Source organism: Eretmochelys imbricata, chromosome 2 (genome assembly GCF_965152235.1).
Source record: "Eretmochelys imbricata isolate rEreImb1 chromosome 2, rEreImb1.hap1, whole genome shotgun sequence".
Lineage (NCBI taxonomy): Eukaryota > Metazoa > Chordata > Testudines > Cheloniidae > Eretmochelys > Eretmochelys imbricata.
Window position 1 is genome coordinate 253,316,278 of NC_135573.1, and position 24,576 is coordinate 253,340,853.

The 24,576-nt window shown below is 43.3% G+C and overlaps 1 protein-coding gene across 1 annotated transcript in view; it reads right to left on the reverse strand.

Annotated features, from left to right (window-relative positions):
- ACTR3B (actin related protein 3B) overlaps positions 1-12,140 on the reverse strand; it is a 33,193-nt gene extending 21,053 nt beyond the window's left edge. The window contains 6 exon segments of the mRNA XM_077808761.1: positions 665-838; positions 1,585-1,616; positions 1,619-1,726; positions 3,948-4,023; positions 5,903-6,038; positions 11,884-12,140. Of these exon segments, the coding sequence (XP_077664887.1) occupies positions 665-838; positions 1,585-1,616; positions 1,619-1,726; positions 3,948-4,023; positions 5,903-6,038; positions 11,884-12,140 (783 nt within the window).
- Positions 12,141-24,576: the final 12,436 nt, after the last annotated feature.

Here is a 24,576-nt window from a genome sequence, read left to right on the forward strand (position 1 = left end):
TGAACTACTTGCTGCACGGGTTGTTTGTTGGGTGGGAAACATCATGACATGTCAGTTATGCTTATACAATCAATGGTAATTTTAAATATACTCAGACTTGTTTAATGACAGCCAGTTTTAAGAGACTTGATTCAGAGATGAATTTGGCCTTCAGTTTTACAAGGACAGTCACTATAATAGGATCTGTTCATTGGAGTTTCCCTACCTAAAAGGCACCTCAAATATAAGTGTCCAAGAATTAAAATACTACTTCTGGTAAATTGCTATAAGCAGGAATGATATTCAAAGGGTTTGACTACACAACTAAATATACTGTATATAATTCATGACATTTGCTAATTTAAACCAGTATTTTAAAAAAAGAAAAAAGCCTCAGTCAAGATCTGAGATTTCAGGTAAATTTTTCTTGTTTTAGTTTGTGCTTCTGAAAAACTGAAAGATTTAGACATTATATACCTCCACAAGAAAAACAAAAGATTAGGCAGTTATCCACCTATTATTGTGTGTCTGTGCATATATTAACTGCAAGTCTTCCAGCCCTCTCAGACAAGACTTACTGGTATTTATAATTTCCACAAGGTGGTGCTCTTGCATCAAGAATTATATTGCACCTTTTTTTTTTTACCAAAAAAAAAAATGTTATGCTAGGCACTGTCATTCTTACCTCAGGATGAAAGAAAATTTCAGGTCCAAGAAACCTTTCATAACCAATATCTATAATTAATTTATTTTTGTTGATTGCATTGATGCCTGTGTACTGTTTGATCCATTTTCATGGATCTACATCATATTTGGCAAATTCTTTTACTATGTCAGGGCAAATGTAACAATATTTTTCCTGTAAAGAAATACCATGCATTAAAAGTTGCCTAAACTGATCATACGTAATTATTAAATACACCAAGGAACAGTTCAGAAAAACAGTGAAAATTACTTAATTGGAGAATCAAAAGCGAGGTCTAAATCTATTAACCTAGGGTTCACATTTCGTAACTACTGTTCTTACAATTCTAACCTTATTCTTAAGGAACAGACTGTTCAGGAAAAGTCCTACATAATGAATTGGTAAAGCCCCCAATCCTGCATTGAGAGATGCGCAAGACCCCATTGATTTCAATGGGGCTTCACACTGGCAAACTCCTTAGCGTGCATGCAATGTCACTGAAATCACTGGTTTCAAAGCAGAGGGTCCACCTGTACGCATTTCATTACATGATCAGAAATAGGTGATCATCCCAGTAATATTATGCAATATATGCAAGACTCAGAGGTTGAGTTTTTATGGAGAATTTTCTTAACTAGCACAGTTCAAATTTGAAGCAAACTCTAAAGCCAATTTCACCTTTAAAACACGTACACATTAATTCTAAACGAAAGTCTTGCTTGATAATTATTCATATTTCTCCTTGTCTCCCCTTTACATCTTTTCCCCCTCATTCTATGAAGAGCTTAAATAGAAGGAAAAGTATAGTTTAACAATTCCTATATTTGTATATGTAAAAAGGGCCACTGGCAATGTGCTAAAACAAAAAACAAAAATCTACCTCTCTTAAAAGTAAGGTAAATTTCACATCAAATGTTTACCTTTATGGCTTTTGCTGTCTCCAGAGACTGTTCGGGGGAATTTCCACCTCCCTCTCCCTTAGGATCTGCTGAATGAAATATGTGATATCTCTACCTGCAATAGGGATATGTTTGATGCAACTTCCAATTATATAACCTTCTGCTTATGGAAAAAAAATGCTTAGAAAAAGCTGGCGTACGAAGTACCAAAAGTTAACAGCAGAATATAATGTTCATTTTTACCCAGCAGCTTCTTGCGTTTTTTTAAAAACCTAAAAGTGAGACTTTGGCACCTTTCAAAGTGACCTCAAATTTGTAAACCCTAATGAAACTAGATGCTACTTTCTAAGGCCCTTGATTACTATTTGGAGAACTGATGCTGCTTAATATTATCTAATACAAACATCAGCAGTGAATGTAAAAAAAATTAGGATAATCTTAAACGCATGCTGAAGATAGAGACGTTCCAACCATGAGGTCTTTTTCAGGAATGATCTAAAAAGGCAAAAAGTACTCATGACAAGAGAAAACAGGTATCCTGCACGAGAGACTGAAAAATGGATAGAGAAGAACAAAGGTTACAAAAATACTGAACAAACAACAAAAAAAGCTATTAAAGGGAAGGGAAAATGACCAATAAACACAATAAGGAAAAGAGATGTTTTAAAATGCATCCTGAAAAAGGCAACAAATAAAGACAAGAGAAAAAGGAAAAGGGTAATATTGGCCATAGCCAGTAACAGTAAACACAGCAATGACTACTTCGTATGGCAAGCTTATGCTGTTTCTAAGAGTTCCCATTTTAAGTTCCATATAGCAAATATTGCAGGGTACAGATAACTACCAACAGGCAATAAGCTTAAAGAAGTTAATGGAGCCCACAGCATTATAATATATTTCAGTACTTAGATGTCATTCAGGCCAACACACTGGATGCCATAATTGGAACAGAAATTAGAGTGCATAAATAATGATTACAAGTTTGTATCCTGAGAGGGTTCGACAATTAGAAATTGACTAGATGCTTGCGCTGCGTTTATATAAGCTTGCCTTTGTTTCACACAGGTAACCTGTACTCTAAATTTTTGACAGTAGCATGAGGAAATACCCCATATGTGAAAGGTAGAATACTATACAAATGTCCAACCAAAAACTTTTTGGAAATGGAACTCAACACACAGAAAAGTGCTACACATTCAGGCAAAGATGAAATCTCTGCGTCAAGTGAGAACATCCACCACACTGACCAACTTTCCAAATTTGAGCAGCATTAACAAATATTGGTCATGGTAAAAATTTGTATACAGCAGGATGCATGGACAGGATTTATACAAGAATAGGAATCTCCAAAAGACATATTGACTCCTTTTTCATGGCCTTCATTTCAGAAGACAGGATATTGGGCTAGACGTACCTTTGGTCTGACTCAGTATGGCAGTTCTTACTGACCTCAGAGAGAAAGAGCTGTAATGGTATTTAATGAACTTGGATTTCAATTTTCTCCACACCACAACTACTGTAACCACATTGTGAAGACTCATTTGAAAAATGCTGACTTTTTTATGTAAATATCACCACTATAAAGTTTGTGTGTGTGGTTTTTGGAGGGGGGTGAGGGGGTGAGAGAACCTGGATTTGTGCAGGAAATGGCCCAACTTGATTATCATGCACATTTTAAAGAGAGTGGTCACTTTGGATGGGCTATTACCAGCAGGAGAGTGAGTTGGGGGGGGGGGCGGGGGCGGAGGGTGAGAAAACCTGAATTTGTGCTGGAAATGGCCCAACTTGATGATCACTTTAGATAAGCTATTACCAGCAGGACAGTGGGGTTGGAGGGGGTATTGTTTCATGGTCTCTGTGTGTATATAATGTCTACTGCAGTTTCCACGGTATGCATCCGATGAAGTGAGCTGTAGCTCATGAAAGCTCATGCTCAAATAAATTGGTTAGTCTCTAAGGTGCCACAAGTACTCCTTTTCTTTTTGCAAAGACAGACTAACACGGCTGTTACTCTGAAACTTATTAAATATCTAATGCAGTTCAGACTTTTATCAAACTTGGCTCCTGATCCAGCAGTAACCCAATTTTTCAGTTTATGAGGGCACTTAAGAATCCCAAATAAGTCCCAGGTAAATAGATCTGATCCTTTTACTCTTTGGCGGGTAGACACAGGCCCAACCTTCCACAACATGGTTGTTAACATTTCTTTGAAAAATTACTGGATTATTAGGAAAAAAAGTTTGGTTTGACATGTGAACAGAAATGACATACTGTGGCCATAATAAGTAGTATGACTTTGACATATAAGTACATGTAAGGAGGAAACGCATCCAGAGTAAGACACTGATTCTGCAAACACTTACGCAACTGCCTAACTTTCCTACCGAAAGTAGTCCCATTGATCTCAATAGGACTACTCACCATAATAAAGTTAAACACGGTGTACATGTGTTTGCAAGACTGGTGTATAAGGGATAATCTGCATTATGTACAGGGAGCAAACTTAACGTCTAAGGATTCTTCACATCACCACTACTCCTACCTGGGAGCGGATGAATTACCAAGAAAAATAAATGAAAGAATGTGCATTAATTTTAAAATAAACTAAACTAAAATCAGATTGTTTTGCAGGATTCCACGTAAACAAGTTGCATACAACTACTTAGTGTCATAAATTACAACCATCTTTCCAAACAATTCATATAAACAGCCTGATGTTCAGTGGTGAACAAGTTTCAAGGCTGATCCAATTTGGGACCTTAACTACTTAACAGTGGTCTTTATTTAAAAAAAAAAAAATCCAGCTATGAATTGTGTATTCTTTATATTTATCTCCTCCTACGCAAAACCACTGATTTTAAAAAATCATTTTGCATTAAGTAACTAATTTAATCTTCAACAGAAACCTTTCACAGAAGGGAATACATAATTGTGCACATGATTGCTAACATACAGCATATTGCTACGTGACATTTCCCCCTATTTCACTGTAATGCTTTATTTTGTTTGACTGAAGTCAGCCAATTATTTTAAGCAGCATCTGTAATTCAATCAAACCATCCAAAGCTTTTAAAAAAACAAAGCCCAAACGAAGAAGCCTGTTTCAGAAGTGTACTAGAAACAGGGTCTAATGTGATTTTATATATTATTTCTAGAGCAATAAAAAAAATGAAAAATTACAAAAGGCTTCTAGGCTTTGTAACAAAACCTACTTGTGCTGGGAATGTTATCCACCACAATTATACCATCTCCCATTTGTGGAAGCATTTTCTTAGCCAGTTCCATTACTCACCATTAAAAAGTAATGATCCTCAGGTTCAGTGCGAAGATATTTAAAAATTACTTGCTCCATGAATCTCTCCATGAGATCCCAGTCTTCAACAATACCATGTCATATGGGCCACTGAAGCAAAAGAACATTTTAAACGTGTCAGTATATGAGCCAGTAGGTAACAATACAATGAACACAAGAAGCAAAATCCTAGTATCCTCTATGAGAGCCATAAATACTAGCCTATATAAACATTGTGTCACCGTTCTACTTTTAAAAGAAAGCCAATAATTTTTAAGTCATCATTCTCTCCTGGGTCTCTCGTTATGACTCTGTCTGTGGATAGGGGGCTGGACTGGGAGTCAGAAGACCTAGGTTCTATTCTTAGTTCTGCCGCTGCTTTACTGTGTGACCTGGGGCAAGGCACTCCACCTTCCTGTGCACCAGTTACCCCATCTGTAAACTAGGGATAATGATACTTCTTATCCATTGTAAGCATTTTGCAATCTATGAATGATAGGAGCTAAGATGACAAACCAAGACTTCAGTATTATATTATTTTAGACCATAGGTTCCTATAAGCAGGGGCTATCTTCACATTTTCTTTAGTGCCCAGCACACAGTTGGTGCTTAAGCTAATATATAAGAAAGTAATATCGGATATATATTTTATGAATATTTAACATATACCTTACTTTATTAATCTCCCACAGAAAAGGGTCCTTTACAGGACAAAGAAAAATGGACTCACACAGAAATGGACTTATAGGATGACCCTGTGCAAAGGGGCCAGGGGACATGTTCTGACATTTCTCAAAGCAAACTGATCAGCACCAAAATAGTAATTTTATCATTTAATATAGGTCCCATGCAATTTTCAGCAAGAGGAAATAAAAAGATTTGGTATCTATGTCTATATCAGCTATTGACATTACTGGGGAAAAGAAAATGCATTAATAGACCCTCACAAGATGGATCTGTCATCAACTGTTGCTAAAGCACTGGTAGAAGAACTATTTAAAAGAAAGAACGAAAGAAAGAATGAACGAAAGAACGAAGCCAACCAACCAAATTTGCACATGCTAAACTGAAGCCAACTATATTCAATCCTTTCATTCTGCAACTACAACGACTAGTATACTTAATGACAGCAAACTTCAGATAAGAGTTTGTTTCAAATCTTCTTGACAGGCGTTTAAATAATCTACAAAAATGAAAATATAGAGTCAATTCAAAAAGATTTCTGAAAGATGCTTAAAGCTTCATTATATATTCTTACTTTTGTAGTATAGGTAGGTTTATCTATGGCTTCATCTCCTATGAAAAAGTCTAAATCATCAACTCCCTTCATTACTCTCCTCTGGGCTTGGTCACCTACTTTTGCTGACTCTCTGATTGCAATAGCTAAATAAATAAATAAATAAATAGTCCATCACAAAAGAACACATTAAAAATAAAAAACTCTTTTTCTAAACATAGAACAATGTGAGGTGTTAAGTGGTTCCCCTTTCCTGCTTTAAATAAAGCAAGCAAGGATTCTTTTCTCAAAAATAAAGACTGGAATGTAGGAAGTGATAAGCTGACACACTAATATGTTAGGGTACATTTTCAGTGCAGTGCAGGGAATTTGGTCACTTATCTACAATTAACATCAGTGGGAGTTGCAACCAAATCCCCTCCCTCTCTCTCCCACACACACACACACACGCCACTTTAAAAATTTACCCTGTTACCAACTACAGCACTCGAGAGCTGCATACTTTTGGATTTCCAATACAGTAGGCACTCCTGAAGTGAGGAAATTACAGGTTTTTCTGGGTCTCAATATACCAGGTAAGTTGGAGAATTAAGAGGAAGGAGAAGGGGGAGGCAGTGGGAGCATGAAGAAAATATTTGAAAACATTAAATTACCGAGCCATTATTCTGGCTGGTAGAAAAAAATCAATTTGTAGCCCTATAGAGAAGCTTATTGAGACATTCATGCTTGCTATTAGCAGGAGGCAACTATCACTAAAATCACTAGCAGAAGGCTGGTGTAGGCAGAAAGATTAAGCAGCAAGACATCGAGGGCAAACTATAAATAAAAACAGAATAAAATGTAGCCTGTTTATTTACAATCTTGTTTCAGTAAGCCAGAATCACACACTCAACCACTTCTAATGGAGAACAGGCAGTACGTAGAATAATCACTTAAGAGTGCTTCTAACAGTATTAGGACAAAACTTCTTCAGAGTCTGAAAACTTTTCAGAAACATACACCAGACCCCACAAAACATTCCAATTGACAAAAGTCAGATTTACATTAATAGTCAGAGGAAATATTTCTTACCATATGGTGTATACAAAAACCTATTTAGCACAACACATACGTATATCTTTATAAATTCTTTTGATTTAGAAAATTGTTTTAACACTTATGTTAACTGAACTACGTAGTTACTGCACTATAGTTCTGATAGAGAGTGCTTCCCCAATAACTTCCTTGGACCTCTGGGCTTATTTAATATTTCCTTACCTTGTAGCATCTATCCAAAAAAAAGTCAGCATTCAAGGCAGGCAAAAAAATACTGTGGACATTAGAAAACTAGATGTTGTTTTAGATTAACTGAACAAAGTCCCATAAACCTTTTCAAATACAGCAGAAGCATAATTAGCACCTCAAATTTAAGGCAATATGTAGTCCAAACAAAGTTTTTAAGCATAAGATACAAGACTACGACGACACCTTACTGATATAAAGGACAACTAAAATCAATGGAGTTTAGAAAGGTATCAAATTTAGATTCCAACATTTTTGGTGTTAATATGGATCAATAAAAAATTAAGTAACAGATCCAAATAAAGACCATTTGAATATGCTATGGGCACAGCACGTACACACCACAAAAAGTGATACAGGATATTCCTGATTCTTCTTTGAGTGATTGTCCCTATTGCAGTCTATGGAGAGTTATGCGCATGCACTACGCACCCAGAGCTGTTCAATGTGGTATTGCTTGGTGGTCCGCACATGCGCTCTTGTATTGCCTCATGGTTTCACCTGAGCCGATAAAGGGTGGGGCAGTCCACGTCTCCAGTTCCTTCTCACCGACGCATGGTCCAAGTTGGAGATTCTGCCGCCCTCTCATTCTTAGTGACACATTTTTTATTTTTTTTTAACAAAAAAATGGATCTTATTTTCATTCATTAGTTAAAATTTTATTGGTTTTCGTTGTACTTTGGTAATTCCTAGCATTTTTTTTTTTATAAGTAAGGACTTGGGACATCACTTCGGCAGTTTTTTCCCCAAACAATCTCTCCCCCTTTACCCCCACTCAGCTCCAAGGTCTGGGTAGTGGTTTATGCTGAAGATACCGGGATTCAAAGTCTGTGCTTCCTGCCCGCACTCGTTTTCCATCAGCAACGAACACCAGCGTCGTTTATACTATCTGGGGGAAGGCCACATGACCATATCCTTCACAGCACGTACACGGGAAGGCTGAGCTCTCCACCTCAAGAAGCACCCCCCATACGTCGGTCTGAGCAATACAAGAGTGCTCCTCCTACCCCCCTGAAGCCTCCATCCAGATCAACCAGTATCAGTGCTACAGACCCCGCACTGGGGCCTAGCCATGAGCCATGGAAGCATGCACATAAGCATGGCAGTAAGTCTTCCTCTAAATCCAAGAAAGATACTGTACTGTCCACGAGTTCCAGCCACGGAGGAGCTATGTGCTCCAAGGCCACACCACTGACCAGATCCACCAGTCCCAGTGCTGGATCCACATACCCTTCCTGCCTTGGATCTACTGGCATCCCGTGACTCGCTGGTCCTGACACAGGTACCTTTACCAGTTCCAGTCCCGTCAACAGATCAGATACCATTGACTCTGTGGAGAACTGGAAACCCTCCCTGCCCTCAGAAACTGTTGCTCACCCTGGAAAGAGTGAGGTCTCCACATGTTCCAGTGCTCTCACTGCAGAGGGCTCCATATCCTGCATTACATCTACCACGCCTGCTGGCCATACCTCTCTAATGCATCCCATTTCGATGGATACATCAGCACCACCATTCACACAATACTCCAACTCCTCTGAATCTGAGGACCCAGACATTCGGCACAGTCTGCTGCTTCCGTTCCGGAAACATGACTACCAGAGGGTTCCGATGGCTCCGTGGCAGTTTCTTCCTTTGCCTTACCCAAGAAGCTGATATCTATCTCCCTGGACACAAGTACAACAACAGCGGGATCAACGGGTTGGCCATATTGGAGCTCATGGCTCCAGTATTCATCTTCAAAACAGTCTCGTTCAGCTGGGGAGAACTCCCCTATTTCACCACCCTACCCTTCAACTAGTAGATGTTTGGAAATGGTGTTAGACAATGCACTGATCAGCCCGGTTTAGACTGTACTGGCGGATCCGGAGAGATTCCCTTCACCATCTCCAGGCACAGCTATGTCATCAACACCTTCCTCCGCACCAGACGAATATCATCAGTTTCAAGAACTCCTATGGAGAATAGCCAATGCTCTTGAAATCCCACTGGAAGAGGTGCAGGACCATTTATTAGACATTCTGCATACATCGGCATTGGCAAGGGTGGCCTTACCAATCAATGATGCCATTCTTCAACCAGCACACACCGCTGTGGCATACCCTGGCCATCTGTACACCGACCCTGAAGAGAGCCAAGAAAAAAGATACTACATCCTCCCCAAAGGGTCAGAATTTTTATTTTCACACCCTCCGACTTCTTGGTAATACAGGCTGTGTTAGAGCGGACCAAACAATGCCGTCCACGCTCCAACCCGGCAGACAGGGAGGGTAAGAAACTGGACCTCACAGGTTGAAAGGTTTTCTCCTTGGCTGGACTACAGTTCAGGATCTCTAACGACTTGGTACTGATGGCCAAGTATGACTTTATAAACTACAGCCAGATGAAGGAATCCGCAGATAAGCTACCTCAGTAGGATTGTACTTGATGTAAAATCACTTGTAAAGTTGGTCGCAAGGTCCATACTTCAGGCTGCAGTTGATTCAGAGGACACGTCCTCACGTCTGTTGCAACTGGAATTGTCATGAGGAGGGAATCCTGGTTACACATCTCAGGTTTCGCTAGAGAGGTGTGGACACAATTGAGAACCTTCCCTTTGATGAATCACACCTCTTCATCCAGAAAACTGATGATTCCTTACACGCTCTAAAAGACTCTAGAGCCACCTTACGATCCTTGGGCATACATACACCATCAATAAAGAGAAAATGTTATCGCCCATCACCAGCCCATCCCTATACGACTCACTTCTACCACCGATGGGCCTACGAACCTCCTCAGAAGCGCCCTAAGCTACACAGAACTCGTCCACCTGTTCCGGCAATGCAGACCTCTGCACAACACAGTCATCGTGAAAACAGTATTTCTGAGTGCACCTAGAGAGCCATCCCATCCCCTATGTCTTTTAGGCATCATCTCAAACTCCTACCAGCTTGGAGAGCTATAACAGTTAAGTGGTTCTTGGATGTCATTTGATACAGCCAAACCATAGACTTTATGATGACGCCTCCTCCACATCTCCTGCCCTGACCCCCCGCTCAGAGATCCCTCTAATGACAGTATTCTTACCCTCGAGGTGGACTGCTTCCTACAGCGAGGAGCAGTGGAGTCAGTCCCTGCAGCCTTTCATGGCACAGAGTTCTATTCCAACTATTTCTTTGTACCCAAGAAGAAATGGGGATGGAGACCAATCTTGGATCTCTGACACCTCAACCGCTCAATTCGCAAGACGAAATTCCATGTGGTCACGCTTGCGACCATCATTCCTTCACTAGAAAAAGGCACGTAGTTTACAGCTCTCGACATGCAAGATGCCTACTTCCATACATCCAACACATAGAAGGCTCCTGAGGTTGGGCATCGATACTTCCAATACAGGGTTCTCTGATTTGGACTTACCATCTCCCCATGAGTTTTTACAAAGGTTTTCTCTGTGATAGCGGTTCACCAACATCATCAGGGAATCCTTGTCTTCCCATACCTAGATGATTGGCTGCTGGCAGCGTGATGCAGAGAGGAAGCTCGAGCATCGACATCCTAGCTTCTTCTACTCTTCTCCTCCCTAGAAGTGAGCAACATCATCAAAAAAATCAACTTTGCACCATACTTGGCCCCTGGAATTCATAGGAGTTCGCATCAATTCAACCTCTGCCTGAGCATATCTGCCACAAGACAGATTCCAGAGCCTACTGGACCAAATAGCAGGGATAAACTCCAACACTTCTGTCTCAGCCAGGACTTACCTCTCCATCCTAGGGCACATGGAAGCGTGTAAATATATATCATCATTCATGCACCTGCACCTTTGCTGTCTACAGCTATGGCTGCAAAGAGTCTATTCCCTTATGCATCATGCTCAACTTTCCACCAGAAGTCATCTCTTCTCTTCAATGGTGGACAGACCCGATACAATCTGCTCCAGGATGCCCTTCCTCACCAACCGTGACAGTCATAATGGTGCGTCACACCCAGGTACTCACACTGGAGATCACATTACACAAGACACCTGGACCATGTGAGAGGCCAGGATGCACATAACGTTCTCAAACTTTGGTCAGTACACAAAGAATGCCACTTGTTCTTACCAGCTATCGGCTATCGCCACGTCCTAATCATGTCAGACAACACCACCACAGTATACTACATAAACAAGGGGGCACGAGGTCCCCAGCACTGTGTATGGAAGCGATTCGCCCCAGGAATGATGCATCAAACCTCATATACTTTTGTCAGCAGCCTACCTGCCTGGCACCTAGAATGTGATTGCAGATTTTCTCAGCGGGAACTTCGCAACTGACCACAAATGGGAATTGCACGACACAATAATCGTGGACATCTTTGGTCACTGGGGTACACCAATCAGAGACCTCTTTGCATCTCACACCAACACCAAATGTACCCAATATTGCTCCAGGGGAGGACTCTGTGCCCACTCACTGGCAATGCTCTGGTCATTGATTGGTCAGATCATATGAACTATGCCTCCCCCCCACACACACACACACACTCCTACCCCGCTTCCTCCACAAACTCTGGCAGGAGAAAGCGACAGCCATCTGATTGCTCCATTCTGGCCTCGCCAATTATGGCTCCCTCTTCTTCTCTGTATGTTGAAACAATCTCCACTCTCGCTACAGACATTTCTGGAACTTCGGACACAAAACAATGGCAGACGCAGGCATCCAGACCCATGGACACTACAACTGACAGCATGGGTTTTGGATGGACACCTCCATTAGTATGAGAATGCTCATTGGCAGTGCAAGACATACTCTCCAGTAGCCGAAAGGACTCCACAAGGCGATCCTATCAGGCAAATGGACATGCTTCACCTCCAGGGCACATTGGCAGAGACCTTTGGGCGGGCGGGGGGGAAAGGTTTCGCCTTCCTCTGCGGCATTGGGTCTGGGTCACTTGCAGATTTAAACTAGGGTAAATGGTGAATTCTCTGATGAAGTGAGCTGTAGCTCACGAAAGCTCATGCTCAAATAAATTCGTTAGTCTCTAAGGTGCCACAAGTACTCCTTTTCTTTCTGCGAATACAGACTAACACGGCTGTTACTCTGAAACCGGTGAATTCTCTATCATTTAAAGTGTTTAAACCATGATTTGAGGACTTCAGTAACTCAACAAGAGCTTAGGGGTCTATTTCAGGAGTGGGTGGGTGAGGTTCTGTGGCCTGCAATATGCAGGAGGTCAGACTTGATGGTCTCTTCTGACCTTAAAGGGTATGAGTCCTGGGCCCAAAAGGTCTTGCCACCGAAGCTGTGGGTATCCCCATACTCTTCGACTATTTCCCCCACCTAAAAACCTAGGGACTGGCTCTCAGCTCTATCAGAGTACATACAGCCGCCATTAGCACTTTCCATCCTCTAGTGGAAGGGCATTCCATTTTTATCTACCCCTTGACCACCCAATTCTGGAAAGGCCTTTTATGTAAATATCCGCTCATTCAGCCCATTGCTCCCCAATGGGACTTAGTCCTTACCTCTTTAATGAGCTCTCCCTTTGAAACGCTGGCCTCCTGCTCCCCCCCACCCCCCATGAAGGTCACTGTCCTTGCTACCATTACCTCAGTGAGGAAGGTTGGTGAGCTGGGAGCCATGATGGCAAACCCCCCTTTTACAGCGTTCCATAAGGACAAGGTCTCAATACAACTGCTTCCCAAGTTTCTGCCAAAGATGGTTTCCCAATTCCACCTCAACCAACCCATACATCTCCCTACCTTCTTTCCAAAACCACATGCTTTGAATGCGGAACGGTGGCTTCATTCCCTCAATGTGCAGAGGGCTCCAGGACAAAGCCATTCTGGAAGTCTCCCACACTATTTGTCATCATAGCGGAGAGAATTAAAGTTTAGGCCATTTCCACCCAGAGAATCTCTAAGTGGGTCTCAGAGTGCATTACGGCTGCTAACACTTGTCAAGGCTCTCCCCACCAGATGGGATATGAGCCCATTCCATGAGAGTACAAGCATCGACCACAGCCGCACTCCACGACAAACCCCTTGCGGATACATGTAAGGCGGCCACGTGGAGTTCAGTACACACCTTTTCCTCTCATTATCCTCATTCAGTGCAGCAGTCCTCTGTTCTACGGTTCCGCCATCTTCCTCACACCCTCCTCCTATCTAGGTACTGCTTTCCCCTCTGCCACAGCTCTGTAGGTGGAGAATGAACTGGAGATGTGGCCAGTCCGCCCCACCGTTTACCACCGTGGGTGAAAACATGAGGCAATACAAGGGCGCATGCTCTGACCACTGTGCAATATTACTTTGAAAAGCTCCGGCTCCAGAAGCATGTGTATAATTTTGAGTGGAATACAGACAGGGACCACACATCTCGAACCTCCAGTTACAGGTAAGTAACCTTCTTTTATCTGAATACCGTGGGGGTTATGGATTTTATTCACATAATTGAAAGGGCAGGAACCATTCAGCAGCAGGGTGGCCTCCCCCGCAGCCAGGAGCTCTTCTTTTTCCTCGCAGTGCTGGCCAGGGGTCGCTGCTCTGCCCCGCCAGGACTGCAGCCACTCCCCACACCTTGCGCCTGCAGGGATTAGGTGTCATCAGCCTTGCAGCAGCGCAGGAAGCCCTCTGCAGGTCCACTGTCATGGTCCCACTGCCATGACAGTGGGACTGCAGAGGGCTCCCTGCGCTGCCGCAGAGCCAGTGATACACAATCCCTGCAGGTGCAGGGAAGGCTGCAGTCCTGGCAGGGCAAAGCAGTATCTTGGTTAGGGACCTCTGCTCTACTAGGACTACAGCTTCCCTCACTACATCTTGCACCTGGCCAGGGTTGGGTATCACCAGCCTGCAGCAGCACAGGGAGCCCTCTGCAGCTCAGCTGTCACGACCCTGCTCACGGACTCCCAGGCCATTCAGCAGCAGGGTGGCCTCCCCAGCAGCCAGGGGTTTGTCCTGCTCTTCCTCCTCCTCACAATCTGGCTGGGAACTCTGCTCTATTATCCCAACCGCCACATTATCTGAATCCCTTCCTTGTCTCCCAGCATGAGATACATGAATTCTGTGCCCCCTGCAGCATGTATCTCATGCTGGAGACAAGGAAGGGATTCTGACAAAGCAGAGGTTCAGATATATAGGAGTATACTGTATAAGACTCCCAACCAGGGATACTGTTATTTAATATTTGGGTTTTTTCACTCTGTCTAGAGTCCCAGTCAGCATAAAGATGGATACACATTGCTGCCAGGTGGTACCTGCATTTCAGTACTTAAATTGACAAAAGGCCTCCCACATACTACCCAAGCTGTAACCACAGAGTCAGGTAGAGAGGAAGTACCTTGTATTCTGTCTAAGCCAGAGTCCTGGCAGAAAAACAACAGAGATAAGACTAGAGCTCTTTTCATCTTAGTCATAGCAACCAGAAGCTGATTTAATGAGGAACAATCCTGGCAAACTGCAGGAAGGAGTTTTCATTAGCTATACTCGAGTCAAGGATGCAGATATAGTGAATATGGACAAGAGACCTTGGAAGGTTGAGTTAAGAACTGGAAGGTAAATTATTTATTGCTCATCACTTTCATTAATAACTTTGTACATCAGAAGCTGAGAAAAAAGTTACTTACATGATGGAATAATGAACTGTGGTTCCGTATTTCCTGCATAACCAAGTTTTGTGTACCTAAAAGAGTTATCAGTAGGTCTTTAGATGCATCAAGAAAAAAATCAGTTCACTTTCAAGCTCAGTACTGACTATACAAAGTAAAGACACTAATCACGCTTCTTGCGGTGTGAAAGCCAAGTAAGTGTACAGACCATCTACACTGTTAAGCACAGCTCTGCTCTAAGAAATGACTAAAAGTCACATATTGGAGTTCCAAATTTTGTCCAATTATTTCAGTATCAAACATTCTTAGTTTACAAGTGAAAAGGTATTTTTCCCCCCTTCTATCAACTCAACTTTGGTTTTTTCCATCTGACTTATCACCAGTTCAAAAAAAAAAAGATTCTGCAGGACATATTATTCTGTTAAGAACATAAGAACAGCCATACTAGGTCAGACCAAAGGTCCATCTAGCCCAGTATCCTGTCTTCCGAGAGTGGCCAATGCCAGGTGCTGTAGAAGGAATGAGCAAAACAGGTAATCATCAAGTGATCCATCCCCTGTTGCCCACTCCCAGCTTCTGTTCTCCAACATCTGTGCAACCCTATTATCATTGACAGGGTTAGCAATGATAGGACTACTCACAGTTACCTCTAAGCTCATTGTGTGTTAAGTTTATATTGTCTAAAGGAGGCAGATGAGAACAAGAGGTGTGTTCAAAGCATAAGCCAGAGAGACAAGAACTAGAGTTCTAAACCTGGCTCTGATACAGATTTTCTCAGTGACATTAAGCAAGTTACTAAGCCCTGGTCTACACTAGGAGTCTAGGTTGAATTTAGCAGCATTACATCGATGTAAACCTGCACCCGTCCACACGATGAAGCCCTTTATTTTGACTTAAAGGGCTCTTAAAATCGATTTCCTTACTCCACCCCTGACAAGTGGATTAGCGCTTAAGTCGGCCTTGCCAGCTCGAATTTGGGGTACCGTGGACACAATTCGACGGTATTGGCCTCCGGGAGCTATCCCAGAGTGCTCCATTGTGACCGCTCTGGACAGCACTCTCAACTCAGATGCACTGGCCAGGTAGACAGGAAAAGAACCGCGAACTTTTGAATCTCATTTCCTGTTTGGCCAGCGTGGCAAGCTGCAGGTGACCATGCAGAGCTCATCAGCAGAGGGAACCATGATGGAGTCCCAGAATTGCAAAAGAGCTCCAGCATGGACCGAACGGGAGGTACGGGATCTGATCGCTGTTTGGGGAGAGGAATCCGTGCTATCAGAACTCCGTTCCAGTTTTCGAAATGCCAAAACCTTTGTCAAAATCTCCCAGGGCATGAAGGACAGAGGCCATAACAGGGACCCGAAGCAGTGCCGCGTGAAACTGAAGGAGCTGAGGCAAGCCTACCAGAAAACCAGAGAGGCGAACGGCCGCTCCGGGTCAGAGCCCCAAACATGCTGCTTCTATGATGAGCTACATGCCATTTTAGGGGGTTCAGCCACCACTACCCCAGCCGTGTTGTTTGACTCCTTCAATGGAGATGGAGGCAATACGGAAGCAGGTTTTGGGGACGAAGAAGATGAGGAGGAGGAGGAGGTTGTAGATAGCTCACAGCAAGCAAGCGGAGAAACCGGTTTTCCCGACAGCCAGGAACTGTTTCTCACCCTGGACCTGGAGCCAGTACCCCCCGAACCCACCCAAGGCTGCCTCCTGGACCCAGCAGGCGGAGAAGGCACCTCCGGTGAGTGTACCTTTTAAAATACTATACATGGTTTAAAAGCAAGCATGTGAAAGGATTACTTTGCCCTGGCATTCGTGGCTCTCCTGGATGTACTCCCAAAGCCTTTGCAAAAGGTTTCTGGGGAGGGCAGCCTTATTGCGTCCTTCATGGTAGGACACTTTACCACTCCAGGCCAGTAACACGTACTCGGGAATCATTGTACAACAAAGCATTGCAGTGTATGTTTCCTGGCATTCAAACAACATCCGTTCTTTATCTCTCTGTGTTATCCTCAGGAGAGTGAGATATAATTCATGGTCACCTGGTTGAAATAGAGTGTTTTTCTTCAGGGGACACTCAGAGGAGCCCATTCCTGCTGGGCTGTTTGCCTGTGGCTGAACAGAAATGTTCCCCGCTGTTAGCCACAGGGAGGGGGGAAGGTTGAGGGGGTAGCCACGCGGTGGGGGGAGGCAAAATGCGACCTTGTAACGAAAGCACATGTGCTGTGTATGTAATGTTAACAGCAAGGTTTACCCTGAAAGAGTGTAGCCACTGTTTTATAAAATGTGTCTTTTTAAATACCGCTGTCCCTTTTTTTCCTCCACCAGCTGCATGTGTTTCAATGATCACAGGATCTTCTCCTTCCCAGAGGCTAGTGAAGCTTAGAAAGAAAAAAAAACGCACTCGAGATGAAATGTTCTCCGAGCTCATGCTGTCCTCCCACACTGACAGAGCACAGACGAATGCGTGGAGGCAAATAATGTCAGAGTGCAGGAAAGCACAAAATGACCGGGAGGAGAGGTGGCGGGCTGAAGAGAGTAAGCGGCGGGCTGAAGACAGGGCTGAAGCTCAAATGTGGCGGCAGCGTGATGAGAGGAGGCAGGATTCAATGCTGAGGCTGCTGGAGGACCAAACCAGTATGCTCCAGTGTATGGTTGAGCTGCAGCAAAGGCAGCTGGAGCACAGACTGCCACTACAGCCCCTGTGTAACCAACCGCCCTCCTCCCCAAGTTCCATAGCCTCCACACCCAGATGCCCAAGAACGCGGTGGGGGGGCCTCCGGCCAACCAGCCACTCCACCACAGAGGACTGCCCAAAAAAAAGAAGGCTGGCATTCAATAAATTTTAAAGTTGTAAACTTTTAAAGTGCTGTGTGGCATTTTCCTTCCCTCCTCCACCACCCCTCCTGGGCTACCTTGGTAGTCATCCCCCTATTTGTGTGATGAATGAATAAAGAATGCATGAATGTGAAGCAACAATGACTTTATTGCTCTGCAAGCGGTGATCGAAGGGAGGAGGGGAGGGTGGTTAGCTTACAGGGAAGTAGAGTGAACCAAGGGGCGGGGGGTTTCATCAAGGAGAAACAAACAGAACTTTCACACCGTAGCCTGGCCAGTCATGAAACTGGTTTTCAAAGCTTCTCTGATGCGTACTGCGCCCTCCTGTGCTCTTCTAACCGCCCTGGTGTCTGGCTGCGCGTAACCAGCAGCCAGGCAATTTGCCTCAACCTCCCACCCCGCCATAAACGTCTCCCCCTTACTCTCACAGATATTATGGAGCACACAGCAAGCAGTAATAACAGTGGGAATATTGGTTTCGCTGAGGTCTAAGCAAGTCAGTAAACTGCGCCAGCACGCCTTTAAACGTCCAAATGCACATTCTACCACCATTCTGCACTTGCTCAGCCTGTAGTTGAACAGCTCCTGACTACTGTCCAGGCTGCCTGTGTACGGCTTCATGAGCCATGGCATTAAGGGGTAGGCTGGGTCCCCAAGGATACATATAGGCATTTCAACATCCCCAACAGTTATTTTCTGGTCTGGGAATAAAGTCCCTTCCTGCAGCTTTTGAAACAGACCAGAGTTCCTGAAGATGCGAGCGTCATGTACCTTTCCTGGCCATCCCACGTTGATGTTGGTGAAACGTCCCTTGTGATCCACCAGAGCTTGCAGCACTATTGAAAAGTACCCCTTGCGGTTTATGTACTCTGCGGCTTGGTGCTCCGGTGCCAAGATAGGGATATGGGTTCCGTCTATGGCCCCATCACAGTTAGGGAATCCCATTGCAGCAAAGCCATCCACTATGACCTGCACATTTCCCAGGGTCACTACCCTTGATATCAACAGATCTTTGATTGCGTGCGCTACTTGCATCACAGCAGCCCCACCAGTAGATTTGCCCACTCCAAATTGATTCCCAACTATGGTAGCTGTCTGGCATTGCAAGCTTCCACAGGGCTATCGCCACTCGCTTCTCAACTGTAAGGGCTGCTCTCATCTTGGTATTCATGCGCCTCAGGGCAGGGGAAAGCAAGTCACAAAGTTCCATGAAAGTGCCCTTACGCATGCGAAAGTTTCGCAGCCACTGGGAATCGTCCCAGACCTGCAACACTATGCGGTCCCACCAGTCTGTGCTTGTTTCCCGAGCCCAGAATTGGCGTTCCACAGCATGAACCTGCCCCATTAGCACCATGATGCATGCATTGGCAGGGCCCATGCTTTCAGAGAAATCTGTGTCCATGTCCTGATCACTCACGTGACCACGCTGACGTCGCCTCCTCGCCCGGTATCGCTTTGCCAGGTTCTGGTGCTGCATATACTGCTGGATAATGCGTGTGGTGTTTAATGTGCTCCTAATTGCCAAAGTGAGCTGAGCGGCCTCCATGCTTGCCTTGGTATGGCATCCGCACAGAAAAAAGGCGCGGAACGATTGTCTGCCGTTGCTCTGACGGAAGGAGGGGCGACTGACGACACGGCTTACAGGGTTGGCTTCAGGGAGCTAAAATCAACAAAGGGGGTGGCTTTACATCAAGGAGTATTTCAGGCAGGACTTCACGGAGGGTTCCAATAAGAAATGGTGCACCTAAGTAATTGTTCTTATTGGAACAAGGAGGTTAGCCTGGCCTCTGATTGATACATGGCTAGATTTACCTCGCTGCGCCTTCTCTGTGAGTGACTGCAGTGTGACCTAGAGGAATGAGTCCCCTAGACGGGGGAGGAGGTAAATGAGTACAAAACAAATCTGGTCTATTTCTTGTTTTGATCCACTCCATCTATCTTTTACATCTTTGGCTGGCAGCAGACGGTGCAGAAGGACTGCATGCCATCCATATCTCATGGCTGCTCGGCAGAAGACGGTACAGTACGACTGCTAGCCATCCTCATCTCTTGCCTGCCTGGCAGAAGATAGTACAGTACGAGTGCTAGCAATCCGTATCGCCTGCCTGCTCAACATAAGACGGTTCAATAGGACTGACTGCAGGACTAAAGAGAATGACCTGGTCAAGTCACTCCGAATTTAGTCCCTGTGCCCATGTCTGCCCAGGCGCTCCCAGCCGACGTGGCCAGGAGCACCTCGGACACGACGAGGACGGCTACCAGTCGTACTGCACCGTCTGCTGCCAGAAGGCAATGGATTGCTGCTACTGTGTAGCAATGCCGTATCGCGTCTGCCAGCACCGAGGAGACATACGCTGACGGTTACCTGAGCGGGCTCCATGCTTGCCGTGGTATGGCATCTGCACAGGTAACTCAGGAAAAAAGGCGCGAAACGATTGTCTGCCCTTGCTTTCACGGTGGAAGGGAGGGAACGGGGGCCTGACGATATGTACCCAGAACCACCCGCGACAATGTTTTAGCTCCATCAGGCATTGGGATCTCAACCCAGAATTCCAATGGGCAGAGGAGACTGCGGGAACTGTGGGATAGCTATCCACAGTGCAACGCTCCGGAAGTCGACTCTAGCCTCGGTACTGTGGAAGCACTCTGCCAAGTTAATGTACTTAATGCACTTAGAGCATTTTCTGTGGGGACACACACACTCTAATATATAAAACCGATTTCTAAAAAACCGACTTCTATAAATTCGACCTTATTCCATAGTGTAGACATACCCTAAGCTTCTTCACAGGTTGGATAAAAATCAATTTACATTGGATTTTTATTTAAATCAAATCATTTTGTTTTAAAAATCAACCTATTTGAAATTTTGATAGATTATAGTAATATTAGGCCTTTATATAGGTTGTTAAATCATTTAAATTAGAAACGAAAAAATAAAATTAAGCAGTACATGTTTGCTGCTGAAGTTTTAAAGAAATCTGGTAAAAAACTGGTAAAAAAATCACTGTATATCCACCTGGCACTAGAGTTTGTTGAAGTGTAAAATCAGCTTTTGACAGCAGTAACCTCTTCTGCAGGTGCAGAGAGTATATTCTTCATTTCAGTTTATTCAACTAGTTCAGTTCAATAACTAGTTCATTCAAAGTTATGAAACCAACTGAGAGTTGAAACAGCAGGTAAACTTGTTTATCTCCTGTTATCTACGAATAAAAACTAGGTGTGAGCGGATATCCACTACTTCTAGAATCATGATGTACATAGTGACCAGAAACAATCAGTTCAATTCACTATCTACAGATAGTTTAAATGCAAAACATGTTTGGATAAACTTTTCTTACCTATCCAGCACGCTTAAAATATTTTTTTTATTAATTAACTAAAACATTGTTTTTGTGCATTTTAATTTAATTCTAATTTTCATCCAAACAGAGTTTGACACAAATCACAAATAGAAAAGTAGTGTAAAAAAGAAATGCTCCATTCACCATTTTCTAACATAGTAAAGTAGAAGTTATTAATCTGAATAAGTTATTTAAGCAATTATATATCTTAACATACAGTATCCTCCTAGTCAGCAAAAAGTAGCACCAAATTTAGTGTAAAGACTTTATTTACTTGCAAATCAACATGTTTTAACGGTTACCAACCAATGAAAACCAATTTTATTTATTTTCTTAAAGAAAAATACAAAAGTAACACAAGATTAAAATAGATTAAATTTAAATTTAAAGTTGCCTGCTTGCCAGCGTGGATAAAAAATGACTTTTTAAATTTAAAATCAGACTTTTTATTTTACTGTATTTAATTACAATAAGTTTTTTCTTTTTAAAAAATAAATCTGTTTAAAATGAAATCTGAATTTAATACACAACACATAAAGGCCTAAACTACTTATAATCTCGAAATATTTTTAAGAAATAAATATGCTGAATCCATAATCTCTATCAAAAATTTTGAGTTAGGCTACCTTTCTATAAAAAAAGAATCAGGGGAAAACATCTAGGTAAAGCTTTATAAATATGGCACGTAAGGCCCTGGACTATATTAAGGACTTGTTCCTGTGGGGGACCCAGGGGCTGAGCCACTGGGTACAAGAGACTGGCAAAGTCACCACAGGCACTGGGACCTGGCCTCTGACTCTATGAGGCACCATCACGTATCTCACCAGGATCATCCACTGAATCCACCTCAGAAGTCTCATGCTCCTATTTTATAGCTTCTCCCTACCTGAGCTCTGATTGGCTCCATTTTCAAATTATGAATATTTATAACTCCACCCACATGGATACTTACTCTCCAGCTCATGGAAAAATACTGATCTACCAAGTAACTACCAGCCTTTGCTTCTGGATGGTTCTGGGCACTTCAAGTAAACGGCCTTGCTCTGCCTCTTTTGTGTGGCTGTCTATATACCCGCAAACCAGAAATCCATTAATTTCTCAACTGCCTCCCTCTCTCTCTCTAAACAAATAAAACACGGCAGTGCAAAAAAACATGTGGGTTACACAGGCAGAAGTCTTGGATTGTTGTTAGTTTTGTTTCTCTGGGGATGAGGTGGGGGAGTTATGTAGCAAGGGGGAAGGAGCAGAGAGTGTGCAGCCAGAAAGGAGCAACACTGTTGTCAAAGCAGGACATTGTGGGAAGAAGGGACAACATTCTTCAGAGAGCAGCCTCTAGTGTTGATTTCAATACCTGGGAATTGGAGGAAAAAACTGACAGGGCTGCAGGTCGTAAATGAGATCATCCAGTGCACTGTCTTTTGGGAAGTTTTGGAAATGTATAATGGGTCCAAAACAAGCTTTGTAGGGATGACTGGGAGCATGGGATCAACTTCCAAGTGTGGAATAGTCTCCATCCCATAATGTCACCTGCATCCCATAATTTTTGTGCCTTTTCTCAAAATCCCACAAACCCACATGGCCCTCTCTTACAGTCTACCATCTTCAACAGAATCATGGAGCCTGCACAGATCTGCACTATCATCATAAGCATTGCAAACAGAGGGCACGTAATCTTGCAGTATTTGTAAAGAAGAAAAACTAGAAAAACCAAAACAGTGGTGAACATGATGATTTCTTGGAGCACAGATTGCTGTGGGACATAACGAGAACCAATTCAAGGCTGTTGGTGGCATGCATGGAGCAGCTGCAGATGCTGGAGCGCCATTTGTGGGCCTGAGAAACTACCACTGACTGGTGGGATCGCATCGTAACATAGGCTTGGGATGACAAGCAGTGGCTGCAGAACTTTCAGATGCGAAAGCCAACCTTCCTGGATCTATGCGCTGAGCTCACCCCAGACCTCCTGCACAGCAACACCAAAATGAGAGCTGCACTGTGGAAACCTGCAACACCAATTGCTACTGGTCCATTGTAGATCAATTTGGAGTCAGGAAATCCACCTTGGAGGCCACTGTCATGCAAGTGTGCTGAACCATTAATCACCTCCTGCTATGTCGGATTGTGACTCTTGGCAATATGCACAACATAGTGGATGGATCTTCAAAAATGGGGTTCCTGAACTGTGCTGGAGCGACAGATAGGGATGTGTGTGCTATTTTGATATAAGACCATCTTGTCACAAAGCATATCAACAGAAAAGGCTACTTTTCTATGGTTATGCAAGCACTGGTGGATCACCAGGAGTGCTTCACTTACATCAGTGTGAGTTGGTCAGGGAAGGTGCAGGACACTCGCATCTTTAACAACACAGGACTTTTCAGAAAGCTGCAGTCAGGCACTTTCTTTCCCAACTAGCGGATTATCACTGGGAATGCTGGAATTGCCAATAATGATCCTGGCCACCCAGCCTACCCATTGCTCTCCTGGCTTATGAAGCTGTGCACCAGCTATCTCAACAGTACCACCATCCGGAATGTCTACAACTTCAATCATCTGCTGGTACCACCAGCAGTGCTGCAACTAAACGGATGTCAGTAAATTACCTGTATCAGAAAAGAGAAAAGAGAGAAAAGAGAAAAGGCTGTCTTTGTCTAGTAAAACCAAGGATGAGTTTGTAATCAGGACCAGCAAATTGCAACATGACTCCATTTTGACTCCAAGACGAAAAGACTGCTTGGTTCATTTACGCAACAAGTTTTCCCTTTCATCTTGTTCAGAAGGGACATTTCATTAACATGGTTCAATCATTATGACCAGGCTATACTAAACCTGGCAGAGCAGATGTTGCTGTAAGGTTGCTAGATACAACGTATGACAAGGAAATTGAACAGTGCAAAAAACATTGATATGAAATTGGTTAACCTGAGTTTTGATGGGTGGTGCAGTGTACAGTAATATGTGCTTGTGTGACAACAGAATATGGCATTGTCTATCTTACAGAAACAACTGATACTTCAGGAAATGCCCATACAGCAGAGCACTTAAAAGAAGTAGCAGTCAAAGCTATAACAAACTGAACAAAAATTCAAGTGTCAAGTGCATAGCTTTGTCACACACAATGCTGCAAATGCAACAAAAATGAGAAGAAATCTAGAAGATAATGAAGAGAACCTGACACTTCTAAAATACGGGTACAAGGCTTATTTGATGCATCTTTCTGCCAAAAACTGAAGTACAACTCCGGAAATGAAGGAAAATGTTGCTGAAATTGCAAAATACTTCCATGACAAATACTTGCTTCAGCTTCACGGAAGAGAGCAGGTGAATCCAAACTAATTCTCCCCCAAAAACTATGATGGAATTCAGTGGTTGACTGTTTTGAGCTATTTATAAAGAACTGGCCTATTCTGATGACAATTTGTAAAGAAAATTGAGAACAAAATAAATGAAACTAGCAC